The sequence below is a fragment of the Herpailurus yagouaroundi genome, unplaced genomic scaffold, assembly GCF_014898765.1.
Source record: "Herpailurus yagouaroundi ecotype Mexico unplaced genomic scaffold, PumYag 248, whole genome shotgun sequence".
NCBI lineage: Eukaryota > Metazoa > Chordata > Mammalia > Carnivora > Felidae > Herpailurus > Herpailurus yagouaroundi.
The window spans coordinates 952,805-966,615 of NW_024412465.1; the positions used below are offsets into that span (position 1 = coordinate 952,805).

Genomic DNA, 13,811 nt, shown 5'->3' on the forward strand with positions numbered 1-13,811 from the left:
ATTTATTCATTTTTTTGAGAATGAGGGAGACAGAGCACAAGCGAGGGAGGGGCAGAGAGAGAAGGAGACACAGAATCCGAAGCAGGCTCCAGGCTCTGAGTTGTCAGCAGAGAGCCTGATGGGGGGCTTGAACCCATGAGCCACGAGATCATGACCTGAGTCAAAGTTGGGCGCTCAACCGACTGAGCCACCTAGGTGCCCCAAGGTCAGGACAGTTTTGAAGGAAAAATGCATGGTCTTGAGCACAGAAGACCCAAAGTAAAGACAAGTGGCCGTGTGGTATTTACGTAGTGTTTTGGAAACATGAGGGTCAGGGATGCTAAATTAGCAGGCTAGAATAATCAAGGTATGAATCAGAAATTTATACCGGGACACTGGCTCTGCTTCTGGTTTGTCCTACTCGAGCTGCTTTGACAGGAGAAGCGTCCCGCAGACTGTCCCTGGCTGCGGATGACTTTACTTCACATCAGTGCCACTTTAGTGCCTGTGTGCTCCATGCTGGGGACGTGGAGGGACTCTGTTGATGGGGCCAGCGGGCTGTCGTGGGTGATGGCAGTGAACTACAAGGCAATGTGCAGAGACCTGAGGGCCCAAATCGGTGTTTCATCAGATTGTGTTTTCCGTTTGGTGATCTCATTGCACTGAAGACAAGCCTGAGAGACGCTGAGGCAGAAATGGCGGGTGACCAGTTTTATTCTGTCTGCCTGCGTTTAGAGTGACTTTTTCACAGCAGAGCCAAAATCAGTTAAGTCATTGTCATGAGTTTAAGTATGAGACAGGAGTACAGATTTCGTTTGCTGATACTCCTGAAATTTAAAATTATTGACTCAAAAAAAATCATTTTTTATTTTTTCAAGTATCAACATACAGTTTTTACTTATTGGCCACATACTATCATCTCGTTCTGTTTACCTGCTGTCTCTGTACAAAATAATATTTTAAAAAAATGTTTTTTAGTGTTTTTTTTTTTAATTTTTTTAACGTTTTTTAATTTATTTTTGAGGCCGAGAGAGACAGACCATGAATGGGGGAGGGGCAGAGAGAGGAGACACAGAATTGGAAGCAGGCTCCAGGCTCTGAGCCATCAGCCCAGAGCCTGACGCAGGGCTCGAACTCACAGACTGTGAGATCATGACCTGAGCTGAAGTCAGATGCTTAACCAACTGAGCCACCCAGGCGCCCCTAATGTTTTATTTTTTGAGAGAGAGACAGACCATGAGCAGGGAAGGGGCAGAGAGAGAGGGAGACACAGAACCCGAAGCAGGCTCTAGGCTCCGAGCTGTCAGCACAGAGCCCGATGCGGGGCTTGAACCCACAAGCCGTGAGATCATGACGTGAGCTGAAGTCAGACGCTTAACCGACTGAGCCACCCAGGCACCCCAATATACAATTTTCGGTTCTTATCTATGTCACTTAAATTTTCTCTTTGACCTTTCTTGTCACTTGTTTTGCTGGGAAAGGTATTTTTGGTTATCCTTATTGCTACAGAATTTAGTTGGCAAGGCCCCTAGAGCAGTTTCTTCTTGCCAGTGTCGTTAATGAGGAAATGATCCCAAGTATCAGGTTGCTATGCCAAGGAGGTCAGTAACAAGCCTTTTTGAAGTTATTAAAGAGGGAAAGTGCATATTGTAAATGTTGTAATATTGTAACCTCACCCAGAAAAAGTAAGTAGAAGTCTATTTCAAACTTCTACAATCATAAACAGTGTTATAGCATGAAAGGAGATAAGGTCTTTAAATATTTTTAAATGTTGTTTTTTAATGTTTATTTTTGAGAGAGAGAGAGAGCGTGACAGGCGGAGGGGCAGAGAGAGGAGTCACAGAATCCAAAGCAGGCTCCAGGCTCTGAGATGTGAGCACGGAGCCCGACGTGGGGCTCGGACCCACGAACTTCAGTTGCTTTACAGGCACGAGTGACTAGGGGCCACCACATGCGTGGTATTTGCGTCGTCGCAGACACCGTAGCTGGGCAGTGGCAGGCGGATGGCCTGCTCGCGGCCGCGTGCTCTGCCCACAGCAACCGCCAGGCCTCCTCCCCGCGTTCACTGCAAAGTTCTGTCTCAAGGAGATAAGCCAGTGACTCAATAAGGCAACACACCTGCCTGCTCATCTTCTGTATTAATCTGGAGCCAAATTACCTTCTAGCCTAACGTACATTTACATGCTTTGTTTGTTGTGTATGTAGCTCTGTGAGCTTTTAAGTCCCAAGAGCAGCGGTTTGTATACCTGGAACGGCACCACTTGAAAGAAAGCATATGAATTCATTCATTGACTTCATTCTTGTGTATAATGTACAATTCTTCCCCTGGAAAAAAAAAAAAAAAGCCCCGATGCCTGTTGGGTAATTCTTAAAACCTCTGGTAAGTGGTTCCCGGAACTGATGGTGCCCGCTTGATATCCTCTTGTGCTCTCTGATTGAAAGCTCCTCTTTTCTCGATCCAAAGTGCTCCAAGTGAATTCCCACTAGAACCACCCAATCCCGTCAAAGCGTTTAACCCTCTGGAAACCTCCGTTAAACACTTGGCGTGAACAGCGGGGACGTGGTATTAATCGGTGGCAGGGCAGTGCCTTTCCACACCTTCGGGCACACGGGTTGGTGAATAAACCTGATGCCGGCCACGCCTCCTCTTCCCACGCTCGGCGGGGGGCTTGTCATCAGTCTGTCCTTTATCTGAGAGATTTGCCCCGAGTGAGGCCACGTGTGGACAGTGGACACACTGTGCCAGGGAACCCACGTTCTGTCTTGGACAGCAAGTCAGGGTTCCGCAGAGATCAGACACACGGGCGTGTGAGGATATGCACCTGTGCACGCTGGAAGGGAAAGGTGCCCACCTGGGTCTGTGCTGGGGAACGTGCGAGGCACACAGGGGAGCTCGTCTGACTGCTCAGTGCTCCCAGCGTGAGGAAAACGCTTTGATTTTGCCTGGGTCTGTCGGCTCTGTCAGCCACCTGTGGGATTCACACTCGGGACGCTCATTCCCTCTCCCAGGAGCAAAGACGCCCACGGCCGAGTGCCGCCCTTTCTTGTGGGGGTTCCGCTCGGCGCCGGCCCCGCGGCTACGTTTCTCTCAAGACCTCCTGACAGCCCCGGGGCTGTGACTTTCCTGTGCTTTCCGGTTGGTCCTCGCATTTCGCCAGGTGTCCCCCCAGGCTTTCCTCCCGACACTGAGTTCTGCAGGCCCGCTCGCCTCCTCGGCTCTGCGTCTGCGTTTGTGGTTCACTTGCGCAGCTTCATGTCCTTCCTGCCCGTTGTCGCGATCTGAGAGCCGCGGGCTGTGCGGCCCGTGGCTCCAGACCGTCCTCTCTGTGCCTTCTGACCTTACAGATCTCAGCGTCGGCCGATACCACGTGCAGTGGCTGCCGGAGGTCTGTGCCCACAACCGCAGTGCCGGAGCAGAGACCTCTTCTGGCATCACCCAGGTAAGAGACGGTCACACCGCCCGATTCTCGGCGCAATTTCACTTCCCTCCATGTGTGGAAACGGCGGACCGAGAGCTGTGCCTGGGGTACGACACACACAGCTCGTTCTCACAGATTAGCTGTTGGGTGATCGCCAGGTGGAAGTGAAAACACAACGGTCCTTGCGTTCAGTCCTGCAGTATCTGCTGAGGGCTCCGTCCCGTGGGGGGCACACGGCAGGGCCCGAAATGCGGACGCTGCAGACGCGGTTCGTGGGGAACTCCCAGGTCAGGGGGGAAACGCTTCTGAGACCCCACGTGTCTCGACTTAGTTGGACAGAAGCTTTGAATTGTTCTGAGTCCTGAGTTGGCAGCACGATCTGCGGGTGGGACGGTGCCTGTGAACTTCCGTCCGACCCGGTCACGTCCCGTCTTGCTCTGGCGCGTCGCTGGCTAGTTCCTCCTCGTCCGGGGAAGGAAAGACGTTCCCTGAGTCGCACACGGTGTGCCAGGACCGTTTCTGACTTTTCACCTGGACAGAACGCTACGTCCTTGCAGGCAGGAACCCTTCGGTACCAGCCAGTGTGTTATTCCAAATATTTGGGGCTGATGCACGAGCTACAGAGGGCCATCAAGGGACCAACAGCAAAACGTGCAGAGGGCGGTGAGGTGTCCAGAATATCGATGCCAGCAACTTGTCTGTGATCTAGCAGGACAGTCTAAGATTTCCAAAGGCATGGCCCCACACGTCTCACGTGTTGATATACGCTATTTCAGCAGAACATTTTTCTTTGGACTATTTTCTAAAGCAGCAAGTGGGGTATTTTTAGAATCCTGTCTTGATCACATAACTTTAAGGTAGTAAGATAAAACATGCCAGTGGGTCTGCAGCAATACAGCTTTTTCCTGGATTTGACTTGTCCCAACTCATGCTCGCCAGCGTTGTTCCTTTTATGTTTTCTTAAGTGGTTCCCAAAGTTTGTGGCGTTCGCTTAAACAGAAAAAAGAAACATTTTTAAAAAGGGAAAACTACTTGAAAAGCAGAGAAAGAAATGACCGGAAGCAGGGCTTATTAAGTTTTTTGTGGGCAGAGGCGAGGCTTCTAGTAGTTTTTTTTACTTATGCACGCGTTGGAATTGTATGAAATCTGGCTTATTTTCAGGGGACCACCCAATCCTAGGCTTACCCTCTCTAGAAAGTCTGAAGGTCATAATACGCATTGGCTGAACACGTATCCTGGATCTGGTAGAAATAAGAATGAAAATCCCGAGAAAGCAGTCTGCTAAAGGCTCACACCTCGTCCACTGCCATTTGTCAAGGACGTTTAGACCCATTTATTTTCAAGCTCTGATGCAGCACGGGCTACTTTATCTGTAGCTACGGAGGCCTGCCTTCCCCGCCACTCGCACGCATTCTTTACGTAGCTGCGAAGTCTGTCCTTAGTGGCTGACGTGGGCTTCCAGCAGATTCCCATCCGGAGTGTAGATTTGCTCCCGAAGAGCAGTGTTTCAGGCAGAGGCTGCCATTGGTCCTGCTCTCCCCATGGCATGCCCGGTGCCCTGGCTCTGCCCGCCCACCCGTCACCCCTGGGCACAGCGCCAGCTGCTTCCTCTCCGCACCTGTCCCCCACTCTGCCCACCACTACGGCCTCCATCCTGACCCGTGACCGAGGCTGCGGGCTGAGCCCTGCATCTCATACACGTGTGCCTCAGGCTCTGGTACACACTGGATGTCAGGAAGAAATGAGACGTGGGTTCACAGTCTGGCACTCCCACCTGTGTGGCTGGCAACCATCACATGTGGCCTGGAAGGTCCCATGAAGCTGCTTCGGTCCTGCCACGCCGCGGTCCTGTTCACTTCCAGGGGCCGTGTCCCACGCCATGGGACGGCCCACAGTCGTGAGGAACCAGAGCATGCACAGTGTCTCCTTCGTAGTTTTTATAAAAGCCACACTGCACGCATGCACAGGAAACTATCCTTATTAGAACAGGACTCATCTGCCGCATCTTGGTCCCTAGTGAGACGTGTGGCTAGCATATTCCCTCTCTCTCTCGCTCTAGGAAAATCATATCATTCTTCAGGATCTGTCGTTTTCCTGCAAATATAAGGTGACCGTGCAGCCGATTCGGCCCAAGGGCCGCTTGAAGGCAGAAACCGTTTTCTTCACGACTCCGCCGTGCTCTGCCCTGAAGGGGAAAAGCCACCGGCACATGAGCTGTCCCGGCGAAGCAGGTACGTCTTGAGCTGAACGTGCATTGTGATGCCAGCCACACTTGGAAAACATTTCCAAACTGTATTTCACAACACCCAAAAAAGCAAACGTCCCCCGCTTTCTAAATCTGACGGCCCAGGTTGGGAGGCAATATATGGCCGTGGGCCACATTCTGTCCTTCTAACAGCACGACATCCTCCGCTGGCAGTATCACCCCTTTAGAAACGAAGCCAAGGTTTCTCCAGTGCTTGTACTGAGGCGTGTTCTGTAGAAATTATTTCATTTTCACCCCACCCCTGTGCCACGTGACCTACCTTTACGTACTTTGCACAACACCCCTCCCCTGACCTTCATCCGTTTGCTCTCCTTACCGGGACCTGTCCTCCTGTCCTGAGGCGGAACGAGTACCCCAGGACTTGGCGAAACGCAGCTCTGACACGGGATCACTCCTCACAGCGTCACTACCCACCCCGGTCATGGCGCTCACTTCTCCTCTTGAGGAAGTGGCCAGATCTTGCCACGTGGCGGAGACCTCTCTCCTCCCGTCCCCAGAGCTGGGTCCTAAAAAGAGTCCCCAAACCACCCAGCAGAGTGGCCGCACTGAGACCACCTCTGGCTGACTGTCCCCGTAGGTCATGGAGGTGATGGCCTGAAGCCCTGCATGAGGACCGAGGTCAGACCGCGTGTGCCTCCCCTGGGGAGCGGCTGCCTGAAGTGCCCGCGATATGTGCAAACGGCTCCCGTGTCCAGTCCGTGTCCCGCAGCCTAACTCTGCCTCTTATGTCCTCTCCCTCCAGGTCACGTGCCTGCCAAGGTGCTCGCCAAGCCCGAGAACCTTTCTGCCTCGTTTGTCGTCCAAGATGTTAACATCACGGGCCACTTTTCTTGGAAGATGGCCAAGGCCAATCTCTATCAGCCCATGACTGGCTTTCAGGTGACCTGGGCCGAGGTCACGACGGAGAGCAGACAGAACAGCTTGCCCAACAGCATCATCTCACAGTCGCAGATACTGCCTTCCGTAAGTGTCGACTTGCTTCCTGTATGCATGTCGCTCATGTCCCCGGCTGGTCGTCAGCGGCCACTGGAGGTGGGGGGTACTCGTGCCACAACGCGTGCCGTACTGCTGAGGCGTCTTCCCACATTTTCTTCTTCTGGAGCCATTGTTGTGCAAGTGTTCATGACCTATGCTAGGTGCTGTTGCGAGCAGAGAAAACGGTCAGCGGGACATAACCTGGGATTCCTTCAGCAGCCCCGAGCCTGTCCTGTGGGCAGGTGGTTTGACCGTTGTCCCTCGGGTCCAAGTGGACCTGCCCTGTTTGAAGTGTTAAATTGGGCGAAAACAGCTCAAAGAAGCTTGTTGTTTCTCTCCTTTTCCCCCTCAAATCTGGCGAGAGCCCATAATGAATTGGCCTGGCTTCCAGGCCACTTAATTCCTTGGCTTGAAAAAAAAACAAAACAAACCCCATGTGTGGGCTTTTACCCTCTCTAAAAATGCCCTTAGGACATCCAACTCCTGGTCCACCGAGAAAGAAAGGAAAGAAAAAAACAAGTCCGGAAGGAAAAATTCCTTGGAATTAGAAAAGTAGTTATTCTATGAATGTGTTAGGTTTTATTGAATTCTGAAAAGAATGTGTTGGCATGAAAATAAACATGTTCAGTCCTGGGCATTGACAGATACTGTGTTTTGTGGAAAACTCTTGGCTCGTTGACTGAACTTTGGATGATCAAGAATTCACATCACAAGATGTGCAGATGAAAACTTTCAACCATGGGAAAGTCTTATGTTAAGGAACAAACACGGAAATCTCAAGGGTGAGCCCTGAGAACTGGCACTTTGGCACGCATGAACCCTGCCAAGTGCGCTGGGCTGCCAGGGTCGAGCAGGGTGCTGAGAGGCGACTCGGCACAGGGCTCTGGCCGAGTGGGAGCCGCCAGTCTCCCCTGTGAGGCTGCTGCGCTTCCCACCTGCTCTTCGACCACTGCCACCTGTCCTCCACGCTCCCACTGTTCTCTGACCACTGCCACCTGTTCTCTGACCACTCCCACCTGTCCTCCACGCTCCCACCTTTCTGACCATTCTCACCTGTTCTCCACGCTCCCACCTGCTCTCCACATTCCCACCTGTTCTCTGACCACTGCCACCTGTCCTCCACACTCCCACCTGCTGACTACTGCCACGTGTTCTCTGACCACTGCCACCTGTCCTCCATGCTCTCATCTGCTGACCACTGTCACCTGTCCTCCACGCTCCCACCTATCCTCCATGCTCCCACCTGCTCTGACCACTGCCACCTGTCTTCCACGCTCCCACTGTTCTCTGACCATTCCCACTTGTTCTCCATGCTCCCACCTGTTCTCTGACCACTCCCACCTGTTCTTTGACCACTGCCACCTGTCCTCCATGGTCCCACCTGTTGTCCACACTCCTACCTGTTCTCTGACCACTCCCACCCACTCTCTGACCACTGCCACCTGTCCTCCACGCTCCCACCTGTTCTCTGACCACTCCCACCTATTCTCCATGCTCACCCCTACTCCACACTCAGATCTATTCTCCGGCCACTCACAACTATTCCACACTCACATATCCTCCGTGCTCCCACCTGTTCTCTGTGCTCACATGTTCAAGGGCTCACACCTATTCTCCATGCTCACACCTGTTCTCGACCGCTCCCTTTTTCTCCACAATCACACCTATTCTCTGGCCGCTCACACCTGTTCTCCGTGCTCACACCCAGTCTCTGCGCTAACACCCATTTGACCACTCACACCCGTTCTCTGACTGGGACCAGCCTGCGGGAGAATGCGTCTGCACTGTGCCTGCTGTTTTCAAAGGGTCACTGATGAGCATTTCCTTTTGTGTGGCTCCCTCAGGATCATTACGTCCTAACAGTGCCCAATCTGAGGCCATCTACGCTGTACCGACTGGAAGTGCAGGTGCTGACCGCGGGAGGGGAAGGGCCGGCCACCATCAAAACTTTCCGGACGCCCGACCTCACACTGCCCTCGGTGCACAGTGAGTGTGGGACACAGAAAGTCAGCAGATGTGGGGAAACACTCCGATAAATGACCGAGTTATCACAGATCCCTGTGAAGCGGGGGGTTCTCTTCATCTCCAGTCCTTCCGCCCCATGCGTGTCCAGCACGGGACTTGATTCTAGCCACATTAGCATCATCGTGTGCTTGGTGACTAAGTGCTCCCTCCCTGCCTGGCATCCCTTTCCTACCTTCTGTTTTCTACACGTATCAGGCTCTCTACTTACCTTTTACACTGTAAATACACATGAGGGAGAAAAATCTATAACCTCACAGCAATCTGAAATTGTTTGAGAAACTACGATTTTCACATGCGATGATCTAGGAAACACGTTGCTAAGGATTATTTTCTCACGACACATATTTGAGTGTAATCTATGACATACATTTTCTTCATACTATGACCCAAATCAGTCTACTGGATTTACTGTGAAGTCCAGGTTTTTAAAAAGAATCGTCACCCACGGTTTCAAAAACACTGAGACTCTTGCCGATTTTTAGATTGTGGACTTCATCTCTTTCCAGCTTAAATTTATAAAGCGGTGCCTCCAGACTCGTCTGTTGCTAAGAAAATAGAGCAGGAATCCTGGTTTTACATTTACAATTGTACTAGCTACATTTGCCCCGATTACCGTTCGCGGCTAGAATGGAGGCAGACGCCAATGAGCCTGGGAGAGCTCGGCAGCCCCTTCTCTTTGTGAAGGTCGGGTGAATGCTGTCCTGATACTCCTCCTTTGAAAATGGGTTTCATGCGAGGACTGGTTACGTTTTTAACTTCCGAGGAAATAGAAGGAGTTTTTTTTGGAGGGGGTGGGGCGCACCTGGGTGGCTCAGTAGGCTGACTGTCCGGCTCTGGGTTTCAGTCAGGTCTGGATCTCATGGTTCGTGAGTTCGAGCCGCACGTCGGGCTCCACGCTGACAGTGCAGGGCCTGCTTGGGATTCTCTCTGCTCCTCCCCTTCTCTGTCAAAAAACAAACCTGAAAAGAAAAGAAAGGGCTTTGGTGTGCTTGGATAACTGTACAATGCAGGAAAGGGGGTTGTCCTAGTCCTCTTGTGAGTTTATGGATTTGGGGGAGAAACCGAGGGGTGAGCAAGAGCAGGAGGGGAGGCCGATTCGGAGCAGGGAAGACGAGGATGTGGGAGGGAAGACTTCCTGGCTCCGATCCTTTCACCGTCAGCCGGTACCCGGCTTCCTGCAAAGCAGCAATGACTGATACGTCTGTCCTGTCACCCTTCAGGACCCCACCTCAAACATCGGCATCCTCATCATTACAAGGCTTCCCCAGAAAGATACTAGACGGCTCCAAACGATGTCTAAGAAGTGAAGGAATGTGCCGGCGTGCCGAGCTGCCGGGCCGGCGCCCCACACAACTCCCTGCCCCCGTAACTCTGCGTCCGAGGAACCTCTGCTGATCTCGGGCACCTCTGGAAACTAGCAACACACAGCCAGTGGGGACGGACCCAGCTTCCTGCGGGGACGGAGGAAAGGAAGGTGAGGCCCGTGACACTGGACGCCAAAATATCCACATACGAGTCCCCGTCGAATGACTGCAGAAGTGAGATCTCCCTGCATTTGGAGGAGCGCATTCTCAACACAGTCCACACACGCACACGAAGCGTAACGCTAAACCAACAACACGTTTTTAGCGTAACGCTAAACCAACAAACGATGGCTTTGATTTGCAGAGTCACCTGAGATGATGCAGTTTTTAGGCCCTATTTATTCCGACCTTTCCTAAGATGATTTATACCACGTGTAGTTTTTAACTGACAAAGGTTAACCTCAAATACAGCAATTAATTTAAATCTCCGCATGTCCCTAAGCTACGTTCACACGAAGGCGAATGAGCATCGCGTCTGTCAACGGCGGTTTTCAAAAGCCATCCAAAACAGGAGAGATTCAGCCCATCACGCTGCTGTCGAGAGTCTGCCTTGGAGAAATGAAACTTCTTTCCTGGGGATACTTTTTAACATTTCATCCTGCAAAATGAGACATTTTCCTGACATGTTTTCTTCCCTTTTCCTTGTTTTCTTAATGCAGAAAAGAGCTGCTGATAGGCTTTGTCTTACCACTTCACGAACCTAAAAATTTACAAAACGTCTTGCTCAAAATGAAAGGATCCCAACTACTGGGTATCTTCCAGTCCTTACTAAGTTTTGCCTTTTCTTAATCAAAGTAAGCTACTTGTATGCTAGAATATTCCCTATTCTCGGTCATGTAGGAAACACGAGGCCATGATTGACAGAGGACGGCTATTTAGTCTATCAAATCCATTCTATCGTACTGTTTGCCTCCAAACTACCCCTTTGTGGCATGGACTCGGGTCAAGACATATCAACCATATGTGATGTTGCAGTGCACCTTGGGGCAGCCTTACACCCAGAAGCGTTTAGTCGGATAAAGTTTGCTCTTGAGGGAATATCCACATTTATGGTTTGAAACGCACAGATATGTGTACTTGTTTGTGTGTGTGTATGTGTCTCAGGCACACACACATCACAGACCTTGAGCATGACTCACCCAAGAAATGGTTTTCACAGCTACCGAAGGTGGATAAAGACACAGTGCTTCTAGAGAAAAGGATTATATATTTTCCCCACCGGTGTTTCTTCTATGAGGAAACAGCAATGTGTCAGAAGTTAAACATTTAAAGGGAAAGCCTTCCTCATCCCACTATGTACCTACGTAAACTGGGGAAGGTTTCGGTACCGTCTTCTTGGGTTTTGATGGTGGGACTGGGTACTTACCGTGGTGTGGTTTCCTGAGAGCGTGCGGACGCCCTGACGGCTCCTGGAGGAGAGAACTCTGGACTTCTTCACTTTTGTGGCTTCTCCACAGTGTCAGGAAGCAAATGCACTACAAAATGGAGAGAGACTGTTTTTCCTGTCCTGTCGATGCACATCTTTAGGAAACACGGTCCATACGCATGGATATGCGGTGACAGATACTGAAAACTGGTTCCTGTGTGGTAACGACTTTTAAAAGTCGACGACACAGGCAGTATTTTGCAGCTTAGCACAAGTGACGCTCCTGGGGAATCTCAGCAGGAAGCGCGTGTTGCTTCCTAAGTGTTTTCTGCAGCTCCCAACGGGGTCTGCGACACCCTTAGCACAACGTGGTGTGAGGTCACCTGGCTCCCAGAGTTTCGCATTTGGAACGCACAGCACGGCAGACAGCCCTCCTTTCAAACAGCCCCGAGCTTGACCCAACACCACAGTATCTTCCAGGAAGCTCTGACTCATGCCAGTGCCCTTAGCAGCAGCTGAATTTCAAATTGTCAAATTTCCGCAAATGAAGATGTCTAACATTGGCTACAAGTTTGTTACTTTGTCACGAACAAACCCAATATTTGCGCCAGCAAATTTTTGTATGGTTGTATAGTTCAAAATGGAGGCGTGTATACATACATACAAAACATTAAATTATTATAGAAGTTTAATTTTATAAAGTTTAATTATGTTTCTTTTATCTGGGTAAGAGACGATGAGCAAATCTATGTTTAGTTTGCATGAACGTTCTGAAGCTTACAGCTCCCTTAGGAAATCGAAAGCAGCTCCTAGGAGCATCTAATTCTGCAGTAACATTCGTAACTTAAATATTATTCACATTTTCGGAAGACAAACGCTATTGATGGGGTGATTAAGGAAACATGAGTTTCTTCTATGAATTTCAATCATATGCAAATCGGCCAAAATATACATTTTTTTTAATTTTAAAAATTTGAGTGCCCTAATTAAGGGATATAACCTATGGGTTGTTTTTTTTTTTTTCTCTAAACACAGTCTACGTGGCTAAGTCTCGAATACATCTTACTGAAATTAAATGCATCTCTCTTCTGTGAGGACACATATATTCAGTGACAGTATTCACTCTTCAAAATGCCCACCCTTGGGGCGCCTGGGTGGCGCAGTCGGTTAAGCGTCCGACTTCAGCCAGGTCACGATCTCGCGGTCCGCGAGTTCGAGCCCCGCGTCAGGCTCTGGGCTGATGGCTCAGAGCCTGGAGCCTGTTTCCGATTCTGTGTCTCCCTCTCTCTCTGCCCCTCCCCCGTTCATGCTCTGTCTCTCTCTGTCCCAAAAATAAACAAACGTTGAAAAAAAAAAAAATTCAACATGCCCACCCAAAACAGCAAGTCCTCAAGTCCCGGCTGGTGGCTTCACCGCAGCGGCCGGTGAAGTACCTGTTCTGCCCTCTTTTTCTAACTGGAGCCCCGTGGGGTGACATCTATAAGTGAGCGCGTGCCCTTTTAAGCCATTCGTTGTTTTAATATGACATAGTAGAGACACTAAAATTGATGGCAGGGAGTTCTTTGAAACGATTATGAAACAAACCCAAGTTTAAAGATACGTCTGTTTCCTGGGAACCTGAAAGAGCCCGTCACTAACGTTACAAAGCAGGCTTTCTGCAGCTCAGCAGATGGGGCGCTGGGACCGGTTACGCTCTGGGGTGTAGCACAGCATCCCTGGCTCCCTACCCGTCAGAGGTCCCCGGCCGGGGACAGCCAGTGATTCTTTGCCTTGCATGAGGAACTGAGTAAATTACAGGAGTGAGCCCCGGGAAGTTACAACATTCGACTTCAAAGCCCCCGTAGTGTGTCTCCTGTGCTCTGAAACCCGTGATGGCGACGCTGAATTTTGACTCGTGTCTGTATCGTGCAAGTACCCACAGAAATTCTGTGCCTCCTACGAGTCAGCGTCACTTGTGATAATGACTTATGTATTTAATGCCCTTTCTTACACCTTGTGCCATGGATTTAGTAACTAAGTTTGCTCATTCCCACGACTCCAACTGTCTCTGAGTCTTTTTATACAAACCTTCACGTTGTAACCAGAACAGGAAGGCTCACTGTTGCATGTACTTATAACTCACGGAAAATAATAAATGCATAACGATGGTGACTCTTACTTACCTATGATTGTGCATGGCCAGACTCCGTTTCTTACCTCTACTGAGTATTTTAGCAAGTTCTACCATTGACAGAGTGATTAACAGAGGTCTGTATGTAAAGTTACTATTTCTTTACTTAATTATACTGTAGTGTGCAGATAACAAAAGACCTACCTTCTCATCCAAATGGCCAACAGAGATCACGCCTCTTAGACTGGTCATTTCACGTCAATATTTATTTATGTCTGTAATAAAAAAAAAAGTGATTTTTGTGTGT

At 50.2% G+C, this 13,811-nt stretch overlaps 2 protein-coding genes and 1 long non-coding RNA gene across 37 annotated transcripts in view; 1 reads left to right on the top strand and 2 right to left on the bottom strand.

Moving 5' to 3' along the window:
- The window catches only part of ANOS1 (anosmin 1), a 388,737-nt gene extending 376,323 nt beyond the window's left edge, over positions 1-12,414 (top strand). Inside the window, exons 11-15 of the mRNA XM_040460147.1 lie at positions 3,325-3,419; positions 5,458-5,629; positions 6,407-6,627; positions 8,484-8,625; positions 9,885-12,414. Of these exons, the coding sequence (XP_040316081.1) occupies positions 3,325-3,419; positions 5,458-5,629; positions 6,407-6,627; positions 8,484-8,625; positions 9,885-9,943 (689 nt within the window). The 3' untranslated portion in view covers positions 9,944-12,414. The remainder of the gene's footprint in view (positions 1-3,324; positions 3,420-5,457; positions 5,630-6,406; positions 6,628-8,483; positions 8,626-9,884) is intronic.
- Positions 7,196-8,490, bottom strand: LOC121020174 (uncharacterized transmembrane protein DDB_G0289901-like). 35 transcript variants are annotated; one of them, XM_040460128.1, is made up of 4 exons: positions 8,248-8,490; positions 7,981-8,121; positions 7,693-7,770; positions 7,196-7,655 (listed from the first exon to the last, which is right to left on the bottom strand). In XM_040460128.1, the coding sequence occupies exons 1-4, from the start codon at positions 8,256-8,258 to the stop codon at positions 7,394-7,396; spliced, it is 492 nt and encodes a 163-aa protein (XP_040316062.1). In that variant the 5' UTR covers positions 8,259-8,490; the 3' UTR covers positions 7,196-7,393. The 35 variants fall into 35 exon arrangements, with proteins under 35 accessions (XP_040316062.1, XP_040316057.1, XP_040316056.1 ...); XM_040460123.1 differs by having other exon boundaries at positions 7,196-7,674; positions 7,712-7,770; positions 7,960-8,121; XM_040460122.1 differs by having other exon boundaries at positions 7,960-8,121.
- Positions 12,415-13,611: 1,197 nt separating the features above from the next.
- Positions 13,612-13,811, bottom strand: part of LOC121020178 (uncharacterized) — a 528,280-nt gene continuing 528,080 nt past the window's right edge. Inside the window, exon 9 of the long non-coding RNA XR_005786000.1 lies at positions 13,612-13,779. This is a non-coding gene — a long non-coding RNA (uncharacterized LOC121020178). The remainder of the gene's footprint in view (positions 13,780-13,811) is intronic.

Bases quoted from the DNA above. Each gene is read 5' to 3' on its own strand.
- LOC121020174 (XM_040460099.1), bottom strand. From the start codon at position 8,132: ATGGAGAATAGGTGGGAGTGGTCAGAGAACAGGTGGGAGCGTGGAGGA. The intron at 7,995-8,072 runs GTCAGAGAGTGG...GACAGGTGGCAG, and splicing joins GTGGAGGACAGGTGGCAGTG to TGGTCAAAGAACAGGTGGGA. The intron at 7,771-7,844 runs GTGACAGTGGTC...AGTAGTCAGCAG, and splicing joins GGTGGGAGCGTGGAGGACAG to GTGGGAGTGTGGAGGACAGG.